Here is a 16,788-nt window from a genome sequence, read left to right as displayed (position 1 = left end):
GTTTATATTTTTATACGCGTACAATGTCACATTACGTGAGATACATAAATGGAAGTGTGAAAACATGGCCGTGTTTATTATTTATGTTTTAAAATATTGTATGCTTTCCTATTAAAGTAAAATAAAAAAATAAAAAAAAAATAATGTGGATGTCACCATACCGCATGACGAGAACCTCGTGAAAGCCGAAACCGAGAAAAAGAGAAAATATCTCGACCTGGCTCACGAGGTGACCGAAATGTGGGGGGTGGCGTCCACCGAAATAATTCCAATCGTTCTGTCGGTGAACGGTCTTATCCCAACCAGTCTGGAACAACATCTCGGACGGTTGGGATTCCGAGGCGGCTCACTCCCGGGAAAGATGCAGAGAGCGGTGCTCTTAGATTCTGCCCGCATTGTATGCCGGTTTCTCTCCCTGGGGCCCTGAAGCCCGGCCGACTGTGCTTCTGCCGGGGGTTAGTTTGCCATCTCCTCTCCTTAAGAGGGGAGATGAGAATTTTTGTAAAATTTAAAAAATAAATATATTAAAATCCGCATCAATCTTCATATTTGACATTGTGACAAATAAATATTAATAATAAAAATAGATCACACTTCATATTCTTTTTTTAAATCTATTCTACTTATGTGGTATGTCAGTTCCATTTTTAAATTTTTCAATCATGATTTTTTTTTCTAATTTCCCGCTCATTTTTATGAAAAAAAATTATGCGTTTTCTTTATTTCCACTAGTACTGTGTGACATTTAGACAATTTGATTCTATTGTATCTTATTATATAAAGAATTGTAATTAAATTAATTAAAATAAAGTTTTAAACATTACTGGTTTATATATTCAGCATTTTACGTACAGAGGAGACTTGAGCCCAAATTAGAAATACAGAATTATAAATTAGAAAAAAAAATTAAAGAAAATATATAATAGTAAATAAAAATAAAATACATATATTTTTATGAAGTAAAATGGCAATTATTGTATAATACAGGCCTAATAAAAAATATAACAATAGAAATGTTTTATAAGAGACAAAGTAATAAAATCATTTAGGTTAACTATAATAATTTGCCTGTATTATATTGACGTTTCGACCAGGTTACGTCTATAGTTTAACTACATGATTGTAAAGTTAATTCCTATCTCTCATATAACATAAAATATATAGCCTAAATATAAAAATTAATATTAGAAATTGTTATTTGTCAAAGATATAGATGTATTAGTAGATATTAAGACTATTACATACTTTTAATAAGGTTTTATGGGATTGACATGTTAAAAAAACAAAAATCCTAAGTTAAACGTAGATAAAAAAAAATACTAGAGATTTGGGTACCACAATTGGGGTAATTAGTAACGTCCATCGCCTGTTGCCATCGTGGTGAACATAATAATCGACAAGCGAAAATTTCGTTAATTTTTTTTTTTTTAGTACGTTTGTTCCGTTTGGAACAGGCTAAGGTCGGAGACCATGCTGCCTAGTCTTCAAAAAGATAATTTGTCTGGAATAAATTTCGTTAAGCATGTCAACAATTTCATTTGTCTATGGTATTTTTTTTTTTATTTGAGTATAGTTATTTGAAATTAGAAAAGAATAATCTCACGTAATGTAACATAAAATCGTAGACAATACATTTTATACACAGACTTCAATGGTTACATCGTAAAAAAAAAAACTTAATTGTCTATGATTTAGAATAAAATTAATAGTTTTTAATATATAAAACATAGACATTTTCCGTTTACAAACAAGTTTTTTTTTTATTTGGCTTCATACAGTCTGTAGACTTTATTTATTAAAAACTATTAATATTTATATAATGTTTAAATAGTCTTACATACATATATAATTAATGAAAATTGTAATGAAATTAATAAAAAAAATGAGATTCCTTACAAAAGAAATTGGGTGATTTTTTAATTAGCAATAAAATTACATATGGCAACCCAAAGTATGAGCCAAAGAAATGCATTCAGTATAAAATTATAAATAAATAATTATATCACGTGTCTAAATTAAATAATATAAAAAAATTTTGTACACCCAATAAATAAACGTGTTCACTATAATTATTTTTCTAAAATACAAACATAAAATTTGAGAATTACTAATCAAAAACTCACCCAGTACTTAGACACTGAAGTCTGTATACAAAAATATGACGTTATATTAAATTAATAATATAAAACGTAGAAGACTAATAAATCTTCTAAAGTCTAAGCCGACCGTAATAAAAAAAAAAAATTAGTTTCTATATGACAGTTAAAGCGTTAAAAAAAAGAAAAAATATGAAATGCGATGACAGGTTAAAAGTGTGATGGCGGGTAATGACTTTGGCGCCAATTATGACATAACACCAAAGTGCGTTTAACGAGAAAATATATTGGACTAAAAAATAAACTAAACATTTGAATTAAGAACTACAAAATTTTATTGACTTTAAAAAAGTAAACCCTACTCAATGACATTACGTTCTATTTTATAATTTAGTCCAAGGGAATTTTGAAGTCTCGTGAAACGCAGTCGTGCTGGCGTAGGAAATGTTGCCCGATTAAATTCCAATTTTAGTGTTGCCAGAACTGGCGCATTCCCATATTATTTCTTATACATCATAATTTTAAATTGTTAACTTTTTCAACTATTATTTTACCCATTTGGACCATTCGGACACATTCGCAAACCTACGACGCTAACGTTTCGAAGCAAAAAAAAAAAAACGAATACAAGAATGTACAACATACAAACACTTACATACAAACATACAACTCGACAAACAACTGGCACTAGAGTGCCATAAGCCGCGGGGAAACGGAGTATTTCTTTTTTACACAACGAAAAACCGCAAATCAACAAATTTTGGCATGAAGGCACAACGCTCTAAAACGACGCCATCTTGGATGTTTTCTAAATTATTAACAGAAACTTTACATATGTGTGTTAATAGAAATGGCGGGAATTTGACATACCTACTGCAGCACCTAATGTGTATCTGTAGCCCATTCATACATAAACGATATATTTGATAGATTTTCCTTTGGGAAACACACTCTATATCCTGAGGAGATAAAAACATCGCTAAAAAAACATCTTAAAAATCCTATCACTGACAAGAATTAGCAGCAAACTTTAAAAAAAGGAGGGGGGGGGGGGGACGAGCATAAAAGACCATGGAAAAGACGCAGTGTCACAAGTTTTTCTGCCTGAAAAAGCCCGTCTTTCAATAATATATATATATATATATATATATATATATATATATATATTGGATGAAAATAATATAATATAAAATATATAATCTTTTTTTCAAACCAACGAAACTGAATGTTTTTACCAAAGGAATATTGGTCGAAAAGAGATAAAATAAATTCTAGCCTTTCTTACTTACAAAGTGAGTTCTATTGCCAAATTAGTGGAACCGATTCTATCATAGATCACACGTATATTTACTAGATTTGTCAGTGTTTGCGTGAGTAGGATTATTATATTTATTACTAGCAACACCAAATAGTGTCATGCTTACTTTTTTTTTTTTAAATTACATTATACAGCAGTTGGTCGACCGTTCTGCGTGTTTTTTTTTTTTTTTTTAATAATTTCAATTATGTACATTAATAAGTTTCTGTTAATAAAATGAACACCAATAAAAACACATATTTGTTTTAATAAGACTTCTTTTTTTATCCATGATTGTTAATAGCGACGCACTTTATAAACCCTAAGGTAGTTTTACATTAATGATATTACTTTTGAGTCACTTCGACCGAGTATACACTATGTAATGCCCAGTTTACACGACTACATCACTCGTATACGAGAGTTTAATGGCAGAGTGTAAACGGTAGCATTAAAGTGCTACAGCTTGAGTAATGTAAACCGAGTCTAAGAATCGTGTTCGTAAAATAGAATAAGAATCATATTTAAACTTGTTTACAAGTTCTTTTAAATCGTAACTTTTTATGACTGAATTCTAACATCGTGGTTAACAATTTAATTATTTAATGTGTTCATTATTTAATTATGTATTAGTGAAAATAACTATTCTTCGAATTATCTTTGTTTATAGAAATTTAAACTTACAAACCTGTTTCATAACTTTCTTCAAAATTGAGAAATAACCTCTATAATAAAAAGAGAGAGAAAAAAAAACAAAAATCTTCAATAGTTGAAACAGGTTCACTAAATTGTTATTGTTATTATAAATGTGACTTTAAAATTTTATTGAATACTTCAATAGAATTATAATGTAAAAAAGGTCGTTCGTATCGAATGTGTAAAACTGTGTAAATTGTTATTTACACATATGATATGCACTACTACTTGTATGTTAACAATATTGGAGTCGATTTTAAAATCTCTAAACTTTCAATTCGATATTACAGGGAAAGTATTATTTTAAGGACCAGTATAAAATAAATTTTTAATAGAATTGCTTTAAAACTGTTTTTATATTTATTTCTCGAAAGTCCATACCATTATATTGTAATTTTTAGAAGTTTAGCGATACCTAAGAATCAGTCCAGCTGAAAAACTAGTTTGAGAGACTCAAGTTTTGTCGTTTTTTGATCCATGTTTATTTGGAGAGTAATTGAATAAACTCACGACATTTGTAAATCGAGTTAAAATTCGACTCAAAAGTAATATCAATTTTGTAATAATCACTTTACACTCAAATTACAATTTACACAACTATTACAATAAATACAATGCAATATCATGATCTTTTTCGATTTGTCTCGACTTCAATGTGTGTAAAATATAAGTACAGTTAGCAACAAAAGTAGTTGTACGCATCGCAAAGTCAATTTTATTTATTAAAACTGTTTAATGAGCTTGTCATATTTTCGTTTTATACTAATCGAGGGCAGCGACCTCTAGTGTCAAGTTTATGTATTTACCTCTAATGCTGCTTCAAGTGACGAACACACAACAGAAATGATTATCATAATAATCATAATAATAATAATATCATAGTTGTTTATTATTAATATATTATAAATTAGTCACTGATTACTGACTGGTATGATTTTCATGTCTTGTTTATTCCACATTCAGCCTTTGATGTTCCATTCTACTTACTGTATCCCTCAAATTGATTTATGTCACTTTATTATACACGAGTGTACATTTACTTTTATCATTAACTGTATACTGAAACTTATGTAATAAATCAATTATATTTCAATATATAGGTTCAATGTTACATAACAAGACAAGAAATCACTATGGTACAGGTTGACATAATCTCTTTTATCAGTCTATTCCACACTATCTGGATAAATATATAAATGGGTAAATTAATGAGTCTAAATCGTTTTTTTTTTCAATTAAAATGTTAACGTTTCTTCTGGGTTAAGCTCGAAAAATATAATAGTTTTGAGCCTCTTATTTAAATTTTAATTTATAGATGGCAACCCTACGATTTAAAATATTGTTCTACGAATTATGCTACTTCTACCCTGCTCGTACAGTACTGGTTGAAGCGAGACGCTACATATTAAAATATAATTGTGTACGCTATTCGTTTCATGTACTTAATATTCCGAGGAAGGGCACTTATAAAAGTTTCGAGGAAGAAATATACTTTTACGGACAATACAAGTTAAAATCGGATCTATACTTGTCAATATTAATCATATAAAAAGTTCATAAAGTTTAAGTTTCATTAACTGACTGTGAAATTGTTCTCAATTATTATTAAAAAAAAATAAAATAAAAGTTAAAATCACTTTGACATAACCCTATTAAAGTAAACACAGCCAATTTCGGGGGTTAGGAACTAAGTATTGAGGGAATGTATGGGTATTTGTCATTTGTACTTGGAATCTACTTGTGAAATAATCTGACCGTAGTGGTAAAACTGAGTGCGATGCTAATGGTAGTATTAGAGTGTGGTATTAGAGTATACAGGGTGAAATTAAAATCATTAACATACTTCTAAGGCAGTGTTTACCAGTGAAATAAAAGATTTATTGGGGGGAAAAATGACAAGAAACTATAAGTTTTAGTAACCGTTTATCATCATGTGAGCCGTATGCTTGTTTGTCACCTCAGTGGTATATAAAAAAACGTTTCCATTGCCAACTTCACAGATGTGGAATAGAGAGTCAACGCATAAATAGTGGTCATAGATATCAAATGTGTAAAATTTAATTTACATAGTTTTACACATTTGATATGAACGACTGATTAACACTATTATAATTCTATTAAAGTATTCAAGAGACAGTAGTATTACAATCATACTATATTAATGGGAAAAACTAATTTAATTCCCACATTTATTAGGCTGTGAATTTTTTCTTGTTCCCACCCACATTTCTTTGCTAAAAATATTTAGTTTCACTAATACAACACACACTTAATAATAGCATACAAACTATTCCAATTCCACCCTGTATAAGCACGAAGTGACATCAAAAAAAGTCGAACATAGAACCTCCTCATTTTTTGAAGTCAGTTAATTAGAAACAACAACAATATCAACTTCATTATTGACAGTACAGACCCAATTTTGATACAAACAGACCTGCGTATTCACCCAGAGCACTAGTTAGTTTAAACAGTCCACCTGCATCGAAGTAGATTTTGTACGCTGACAAATTGCACCTATATTAGCTTCGTCTTCCCAAGTTAAAAAAAAGTCCCTTAACACATTTATAGATACGAACAGCACCATGGGGTTCACTGCGACACCCATGGTGTTCTATCATGTCAAATTTCATGATCTTTGCTCGAGTCAAAGATATCGAAAGTTAACACACACACACTGCCCGTCTCATTCATATTAGTAAGCATGCTCTAGGTCAATACGCGTCTGAAACCAAAGAATTACAAGCTACAATGACTCGCCGACTCCATCTATATGAATTCCGACATTTATCATTTAATATCATTGTTTAATATAAAAAAGAGCGTCATCTAATGAGGCAACAAATTCAATTTACAGTCAGTGATAATAAGAAATTCATATTAGTTCAAAGAGCTTATATAAATACAAAAAGCTCCCTCTCGCGCTTTAGTCAAACAACAAGCGAACACTTGTACTACGCATCGTTAGCAATGTGCAATCCATACGAGAATTAAATCTATCCATTCTTAAACATACAGTGTTAATGTGATTGAGAATTCTAGCGAGCGTGGTAAAAATTTACCACAACGATTGTTATGGTAACAATTATACAAACAAAAGCTGACAGACAACCGCAGACATCAAATTTACGTGGTAATCAATTACCACTAGTCGTTAATAGTATCGTGGAATTGTCACGACCGATCGTTTAGCACTAGAATGATTCAACTAACATTCTCAACCGCCCTAACCTCCATAATTGCTAAGAGAACCGCGAAACATACATACAAAACTGTACATACATACAGCTTAATAATTTACACACCACTGCACTATACCACCGCACCTATCTACATGCCATTGCGTGAAGATTTGAACGGGCCTTTATAATATACCAAATCATTATAAACTCAAGCATAAAACTTCCAATTTACAAATACCATAGATATGTGATTGTCTAAAGAATTAATAGAATCATGTCTAATGTATTTTATTCTATCGTCTCATATTTTACTAACAAAAATCGAAGGCTGACTAGTGTGGTAAAATCCAATGTACAATATTACAATTCTAATCTATGTGGTAATTTATTGTAAATACTTGTTTAATATTAAAATTGTTTAATTAGACAATAAGAATGACTTTGTATTTATTTAATTAACTGTGACTTTATAGCTCCTATCCTTAAGTATATACCACAATCGAATGTAATAAAATTGGAAATCTTGTATAATACCACAAATTTACGTGATATTTTTGCGTGCGTTAATTAAGTCCGTTCAAATCTAAACGAAATTTCGAATTATAAGACACTATACAAATACAATTTGAGACGCGCGCATCTTTTTTATTTCCCTTTTAGTTTTTAAGAAAATAAATGTCTTTTACAATGGTTCGTTATACAAAATTTAATATTTAACAGATTAATTTCATATTTAATTAATTAAATATATAATTATTACTGGTCTCTCATAGCAGGGAATCTTGAGGACCAGGCGGTGTGTGTAAATTACTTGATATAACCGTTGATTTCGGGGAAATTAGGCGGTTATTACACTATCGTATCGACCTTAGTGAATTATTGGCCTTATCCAAACTGGCAAAATTTTTAGAAATGATAAACAAGCTGACAGCCCACCTGATGGAAAAAGATGGCCGTCGCCTGTACACAATAGAGCCATGGACGTCACAGAATATTCTGTGACGCTCGCGGTAAGTCATGCGTTCCCAATTTTGAGGGCTAGGTTCTCATGTCGCCGTGGTCTGTAAGGACTGCCATATACGAGACACAAACTACATATATAATACACCAGAGGGAGACTTTGTACAAAAGTCGATTGCTTGGGTACCTCTGTCCCATTCGTGTTTCAACCGTAAAGCAGTTGTGTTTGCATGGCTGTGTTTCGGTTTGAAGGGTGGGATATGGCGTGAATTTACTGGGTACAGAGGAATAACAACTGAGTCCTCAGGAATGGCAACGCATGGGGGGTATCATGGGCGAAACAGTATACTCTGTTATGTCCACGGTACTGCTCATGTCTATAGGCGACGGTTACCACTTTCCATCAGGTGGGCCGTCAGCTTGTTTGCCATTCTAAGTTGTATAAAAAAAATAGTAAAGTAAAAAGTTTAGATATTTTAATATGATTCAAATATCATTTTGTAAATATTAAATTTTGTACTAACAATAATTATAGTCGAAATCAAAGATTCAAGAAAACCTAAAAAAAGCGAGATGACTCAATTGTGTGTACAGTCAACTAAAAGATTGCTTTTTTAACTCTTTTGTATCTCATTTCAAAATACAATCGTTGCATTTTATTTGATTGTACATTACTTATAGTATGTAAAAAAAAAAAAAAAAAAATTTGAAGCATACATTTTTACCTGACTGTACATCAGGAAGCCATACATTTGTACCATACGATTGTCATATAAACATAATTTCTGTAACAAAATTTTATTTTGGACAATTTTCACACAAGTCGGAATCATAACAATTTTCATTATGGCTGTGTAGCTTTATTCCTTTGTCAGTTCCGATGAAAAAAAAAATTAATATCGTACGTCAGATATCAAGTTATACTCAAGTAAATTTTAAGTATTTTTGGATCGCCATTTTGTTTTAATCAACCGCCCATTTATAATGTAATTTCTGCTGAGAACAACGAGCGAGAAACTCAGTTGTCGCTTTTATAAATAAAAAAAAAATTGTCAATTAAAAAAAAAATAACTGGATAATATGGCAAAAGATATTACAGTAATTAATATAAAACCCGCTGCGACAAACAACGCAACGGTCGTGCTGTGCTGTGAACTGCGCTCATGAACATGGGCTTCTACTGAGTTCGAATCTAATTGGAATTAAAAATGTGAAGAAAGCAAGTTTAAATATAAACAATATAGTAGTAAACTTATTATAGACATAAACAATTACAAGAAATAATCACAATGAGAAAACAAAAAAACAATGGGCGGCCTTATCGCTAAGAGCGATCTCTTGCAGGCAACCTTTGGATGGAGAGGAGTAATTATAAACAGTTTGGTGGGAGGCACGATGGAATCCTGTCCACTTTTAGTTTAATTTCATATTTATATGACAACCGTAAATATGTTTTAGTTGCAATACTGTCCCAATACGATATTGTATTAATTAAAACACAGGTCAAGTTACTTTTCATGTTTTTTTTTTTTTTTTGGAAAATTCACGAAAATTTATCAGAGATAAAATTTACACTTTTTTTAATAAATTACATTACTCGTCAAAACAAAAAAAAAATATGGAATTTATTAACAAGACATTATATATATATATATATATATATATATATATATATATATATATATATATATATATATATATATATATATACATGCATCATATATATATATGGTGCATTAATATTGTATTGTATTTAATGTTTGTTATACCTACATGTTATAATGCAATATGCTGTTGGTGTTCCTTAAATATATATATATATATATATATATATATATATATATATATATATATTGGGTTTCTCTGGACATTAATGGCGGAAAGCTCATCACCCATTTCGATATCGCCCATATCGGTCGGATATCTATTTACGAAGTCTGTTATCCAATATAATTTTTTGGATAACCCGACTTTTAACATATTCGTTATTGTACCAATATATAGATATTGTAACTAGAATATATAGATATTGCTATATATTATTATACATTTTAACAGTTTTTACTGTAACTGTCATGTTTGACATTTGGAGTCAAAAGTCAATTATATTTAAATACATTATCACAAATAATTTGTCAAATATGTAAATTTAATTTTACAGTAATCTTTTTCCATTAAACCATACGTCACATATAGTATAATACAACATACAGAGTATTAAGGGCCCGCCTTTAAATATATAATTACAATATCTCTATATTGGTCGAATAACGGATATATTAAATGAAGTGGATATATATCTCCAAATGAAATGAGCGATATCGAAATGGGTGACAATTCATTAATACATGGGTATCAATATCCAGAAAATATCGAATATATAGATATCAGTACGATATTGATATTACCTATGCGTACAGAGTACACAACTGTATACAAGGTGTTAAATTTTATATATTAGGACAATATTGAACTGTTTTTTTTTTTATACATGGTGTGGCGATTGCAATAGAATAAGTTAATGCAAAGTAACAATTAAAAAGCCCTATATATTGTTGAACGTGTCGGTCGAACGGTAGTCGAGTAACTAAACAAAGTACAAACGATGAAGAAGGGGTCGTGATCGCTCGCCGCTGGTGCAGACCCTGGAACAAACATCTCTTTTATAGAACACTTTTTTTATACACACTCACACAAATACACACGCACGCACACACACACACACACACCCATACAAACACCTATGCATATCCAAACTCACATTCACCAGAGTGAGGCTTATGTCCAACAGTGGGCTCTCTGATCTGATGACGATGATGATGTTATATCAGAACACATATCAGGGGGACCGGAAAGTTATATCTTTTGTGCGCATGTCGACATTTGATTGTCATTTGTCAACTTCGAAATCGTGTCGAAAAAAAATGGCGCATTTAAAGAAATATGTGTCAAATTGTATCAGTCAAATGTGAGTTTAGCTGACTGATTGTTGACATATTTTTGACACTCGATGCGCTATCTATTATTCTAAGATTTTCCTACTTCTACTCCGTGACACACACACGTACATAAAATTTAAAAAACTTGTAAGGACAACACCGTGAACATAATATCGAATGTCTGCAGTGGGGTGGGCCAGTATATACAGTGCCGTCCGCGTTCTCACCGCTAGTGCGCGTCGGTCTGCGTGGCGCGGGTGGTGAGGTGCGCGCGCCGCCGCCGCCGCTACGTGGCGCCACCGCCGCCTCCGCCGCCGCCACCGCCGCCACTGCGGCCCTCTTCGCGCTGCTTGCTAATATACACCTGTGGGGTTACACATAACAGTCAATATACACAGCGACATCTATGTATAATCTAAGCACAGCATGAGTACACAAAAAGCTTACAACTGTAGTTTTAAAAGCTCCATCTAGACATATATGATCTAAAGTAACAAACATATATTAGCTTCATCCTGCGACTACATCCACGTGACTGGAATGGCAACGCATGGGGGGTATCATGTGCGAAACAGTATACTCTGTTATGTACATGGTACTGCTCATGTCTATAGGCGACGGTTATCACTTTCCATCGAGTGGGCCGTCGGCTTGTTTGCCATTCTATGTTGTATAAAAAAAAAGATCATCATGATGGGCATTCATCATAATGGAATAGTAACCCCGCCTGCGCTATCGGTATACACCGGCGGGGCATCAGTGAAGAATGATAGGTGAGGATGAAGCAGGTCAGTTAGCCCGTCGTGACGAATTCAACAAGAATTGTTCACGATGGTTTCCAGGGGGAACCACGTGGAGGTCGACCTAATAGAGTGTATTGCTAACAATGGGTTCATCAGACCCCATTACTAACAATCCCTTTCCCCCTGGAATACAACAGTTTGTATTGCGCGAGGATTGAACTCGTGATCATCGGAAGGCGAAGTCCATGAGAGCAAGGTGGTGATGGACAACTGACCTGCAGCAGGCGGTACTTGCTGACGGAGAGATGCTTGAGGTGCGGCTGCATGCGCTCCTCGCCGAGCGCGAACGTGAACGCCACCATGCAGAACACGGCCGCCTTACGCACCGCCGAGTTCTGGTGGTCGGCCAGCTGAAACAAGATTATCAGTTTAAACTTAGAATGCCAAATGGTCCGGTGGAATAACCGGTTTTTGAATCGGAAAGATTCGGCTCGTAGGACCAAAAATATTTGATTTCCTAATATTATATACTAGCGGCCCGTCCCGGCTTCGCACGGGTGGACATTTTTACATTTAAAAAAGTGGCCATTAAAGTTGCACACGCGACGGAAGCTTAAAAATGGAGTAACTTCTCCCGTTTTCCCAACATTTCCCATCACTACTGTGCTCTTATTGATCGTAGCGTGATGAAAAGTATACTATAACCTGCCCAGGAGTATGAAGAATAATTGTACCAAGTTTCGTTAAAATCCGTTGAGTAGTTTTTGTTTTTATAACGAACATACAGACAGACAAAAATTTTACTGATTGCATTTTTGGCATCAGTATCGATCACTAATCACCCGCTGATAGTTATTTTGGAAATATATTTCATGTACAGAATTGACCTCCCTACAGATTTATTATAAGTATAGATATAATAGTTAAGGACGTGTGAGTGGTTGCATCTACTATATAAGATTGACTTGTCAATGTAATAAACCAGTGTGCTACAAGCGACGTGTCGTTTTACTTATCTTGTATACGCCTATCTAATAATAACAAAACGTTAACTGGTTGGCTAGGTGGAAAGAAACTTCCTCGATTAAACTCCTCCTTGAGAGGGGAAATGGTAAACTAATGGCGGAGTCAACCGATTAGATTTCAGGGTCTCAGGTAGGAAAAACGGCCCACAACGCGAGCAGTTGTTATTCCAGATTGGCACGGATAAAATACCTGTTTGTTTTTACTCAATGATTAGCTGTTAGAGAATTCCATACGGCATAAAGCTCGCCACTTGTACATTTTAATATATATATATTTATACAATTTAGAATGGCAAACAAGCTGACGGCCCACCTGATGGAAAGTAGTAATCGTCGCCTATAGACATGAGCAGTACCATGAACATAACAGAGTATACTGTTTCGCCCATGATACCCCCCATGCGTTGCCATTCCTGAGGACTCAGGTGTTATTCCTCTGTAACTCACTGTCATATCTCACCTTTCAAACTGAAACACAGCCATGCAAATATAACTGCTTCACAGTAGAAACACGAATGGGACAGAGGTACCCAAGCAATCGAATTTTATAATCTCTTTTTGGTCATTGAGCAATAATAAAGAAATAATAATAATAAAAAAAAACAATTCGCTGACAGAACTATAATTAGTGTATACCTGTCCGACTCCCTCCATGAGCTGGGCGACTATGTCGTCGGTGAGCTCGTGGCTGCGAGCCTTCGCCACTTCAGCAGCCAACTTGAGCGCGCACAGCGACGTCGGGTATCCGCGGGTGCGGATCACTGGCTTCAGGAGTGCCAGCACCTGTACAAACAGACAGATATGTCGACTCTTCTTTTCTTCTGAATAAATGAACTTTATTTGCTCGAATAAATGTTAATAAATCAGATTTTTTTTAATGTTAAAATAACTCACTGCATTTAACCGTGTGTCGTGCAAATATATTATTTGGAATTTGTTTTTAAAAATTTGCATTTTTTTTTATAACACTGAGATGGCAAACAAGCATACGGCCCACCTGATGGTAAGCGGTTACCGTAGCCTATGAACGCCTGCAATACCAGAAGTATTACGCGCGCGTTGCCGACCCTGAATCTCTTTACCCCTCTTTGAAGAACCCCACGCTGTAGTCTCTTAGGAAAACCTCGGCAGGGAGCTCATTCCATAATCTGAGTTTTCGTGGGAGAAAACATATCTTAAACCACGTTGTACGCGACCATTTAGTCTTCAAAATAGACTTCGAATGAAAGAAAACATTCCTCAATAAGCCAGCTGTAGTTTTTCATTAAATTTTTTGTGTGTCAGACCTCTGTATTCTGTGAGTAATTTATTATCCACAATGGCAATCGATCTTTATTTTTACGACTACTTCTGCCAGCGACAAATATTTTATTCGGGGGGAAAGGGATTGTAAGTAATATAGTCTAACTGACACATTGCCAGCAATACACCCTCCTCCACTCCTCCACGTGGTTCCCCATGGAAACCATCGTGGGTATTTCTAGTGGAATTCATCACGCTGGGCTGACTTGACCCTTTCATCCTCACCTCTTATTCCTCACTGGTGCCTCGCCAGCGTATAGTTAGCGCAAAACGTTAAACTTGGCGATATTCTGAAGAAAGAAACTAAATGTTTTTTCAGTGTATGATATGGTATAATACGCTGCCGGGGCACCAGTGGGAGATAATAGATGAGGATGAAAGCAGACCAGTTAGCCAATCCTGACGAATTCAACTAGAACTAACCACGATGATTTCCATGGGGAACCACGAGGAGACAGACCTGACAGGGTATATTGCTTCCCTCACCGTCTTGTTGTATAACTTGTACGTAGTAGGAGGAAAAGGGATTGGTAGTAATGACGTCTAACTGACCCATTGCTAGCAATACACCCTATCAGGTCAACGTCCACGCGGTTCCCTTTGGAAACCGTCGTGGTTAATTCTAGTGGAATTCATCACGACGGGCTAATAACCGACCTGCCTTTCATCCTCAGCTGTGATCCCTGAGTGGTGTCTGCAAGTTGGTTATGAGTGTACCTGGTGGGCGGGCAGCGCGTGTGCGACGTGCGGCAGGCCGGCGTCGACGGCGCGCATGACCTCCTTGCTGAGCGCGGCGTACGCGTTGATGAGCTTGAGCAGGATGAGGTCGAAGTAGTCGAGCCACTGCGGCCGCGTCTCGCGGCGCCGGCACAGCCACACCAGCACGCGCACCGCCTCCGCCGCCGCGCGCTCCTGCGACGTGCCCCAGCCTGCCCCACGTCCCACGCACACACACACACACACACTGCTTACTATGCCCACGCAGGGGGCGATGGTACCCCCAACGGTGGGACATGGCGTTAATTTACTGGGTACACAGGACTAACACCCGAGTCCTCAGGAATGGCAACGGCAATAGGGTGTATCATGGGCGAAACAGTATACTCTGTTATGTCCACGGTACTGCTCATGTGTATAGGCGACGGTTACCACTTTCCATTAGGTGGGCCATCAGCTTGTTTGACATTCTAAGTTGTATAAAAAAAAATACTTATAGTAAGTGTTCACCATTTTATCTACTGCCCACTTTGAGAATAAATTACTTTTGCACTCCCATGTTTTTACCTACTCAAAAACCACTATTACTTCAAGATCAACAAGTCACCCCCCAAACCTCTACACAACGCACCCATTTTTCTGTAGGTCTCCTACCACCCCCCTTTAGGCCTGCAGCGCCCACAAGGGGCGTAATCGCCCATTTTGGGAAAGGCTGACTTATAAGATCACCAACATAGATAGATAGATACACTTTATTGTTTCCTCCAAAAGATTACAATAGTAAACTTATTATAAATAACAACTCACTAGTATCCCATTTGCGTAGACAGAACTACCGTTCTATTATTACCCAAACAACATACCTGAGGTTTGCTGTGCGTTGGAGACAGCCTCGGAGTTCTCCTTGTCACCCGAGTTTTCCTCTATGGAGAGGGCGGCCAGAGCTACGCGTACAATGTTCCTGTAACAAACGTGCTAATGGTAAAAGTCGATATTTATTTTATAACTTAATAATCCTTTACACGGTTCCCGACTATCCTTCCGATGGGCTGATGACATAACCGAATTTACAAGAAAGGACTGGCAAACTATCAGCAAGGACAGATATGAGTGGGAAGGACTGGAAGAGGAATGGACTGGACATCCATCCTTATAAATTTTGGCATTTATAATATTAATAAGATTAGTTGACCCGCAAAACCGCCATCTACCGGCACCTAAGCTTAAAAGGATGAAAAATATCCTATCTGTCAAGGTGCGCTAAGATCCAGTGACTCGGGGGTAGTTGCCCCCGGAGTTGAAGCCGGGGTAAAGGGGAATTCCGCGAGACCTCCACCAACCTTTATCCAAGGATTTGATGACCATTGATTAATTCTATCTCTCAGTTGGTGAAAATGATACATATTTAGGCATGGCACGGGAGGGGGGGGGGAGGGGATTGTTAGTAATGGAGACTAAGAATCCCATTGCTAGCAATATACCCAACCAGGTCGACCTCCTCACAGTTCCCCCTGGAAACTATCACGGTTAATTCCTGATGAATTCATCATGATGTGCTAACTGGCCTGTTTTCATTCTTACCTATCACCCTTCACTGGTGCTCCGCCATCGTATACCGTTAGCGCAGGCGGGGTTACCATACCATTTTTCACCCATCAAAAAGAAAATGAGCCATACTCGAATTTTGGCCTTAGCAACAAATCTTTATTTATTTATTTAAGGCAAACAAACAGCTAAAACAATACATAATTATATACTTAAATAGTAATTTGGCAGCCACTAAAATTTGCACAAAATAAAATACAAGTAAACGAAACACAAAATTAGACAA

At 35.3% G+C, this 16,788-nt stretch overlaps 1 protein-coding gene across 8 annotated transcripts in view; it reads right to left on the bottom strand.

The window, feature by feature from the left end:
- Nucleotides 1–10,069: 10,069 nt before the first annotated feature.
- LOC113509709 (CLIP-associating protein) overlaps nt 10,070–16,788 on the bottom strand; it is a 62,321-nt gene continuing 55,602 nt past the window's right edge. For all 8 annotated transcript variants that reach the window (XM_052901176.1, XM_052901174.1, XM_052901179.1 and 5 more), the window contains 6 exons: nt 15,821–15,918; nt 14,958–15,169; nt 13,575–13,721; nt 12,189–12,323; nt 11,398–11,534; nt 10,070–10,876 (listed from right to left, as the gene is read on the bottom strand). In XM_052901176.1, coding sequence (XP_052757136.1) covers nt 11,457–11,534; nt 12,189–12,323; nt 13,575–13,721; nt 14,958–15,169; nt 15,821–15,918 — 670 coding nt within the window. In that variant the 3' untranslated portion in view covers nt 10,070–10,876; nt 11,398–11,456. The remainder of the gene's footprint in view (nt 10,877–11,397; nt 11,535–12,188; nt 12,324–13,574; nt 13,722–14,957; nt 15,170–15,820; nt 15,919–16,788) is intronic.

This window comes from Galleria mellonella, unplaced genomic scaffold (assembly GCF_026898425.1).
Source record: "Galleria mellonella isolate WM207_F2 unplaced genomic scaffold, CSIRO_AGI_GalMel_v1 utg746, whole genome shotgun sequence".
Lineage (NCBI taxonomy): Eukaryota > Metazoa > Arthropoda > Insecta > Lepidoptera > Pyralidae > Galleria > Galleria mellonella.
Note: the sequence above shows the minus strand (reverse complement) of the source record. Positions and strands in the feature narration are given on the sequence as shown.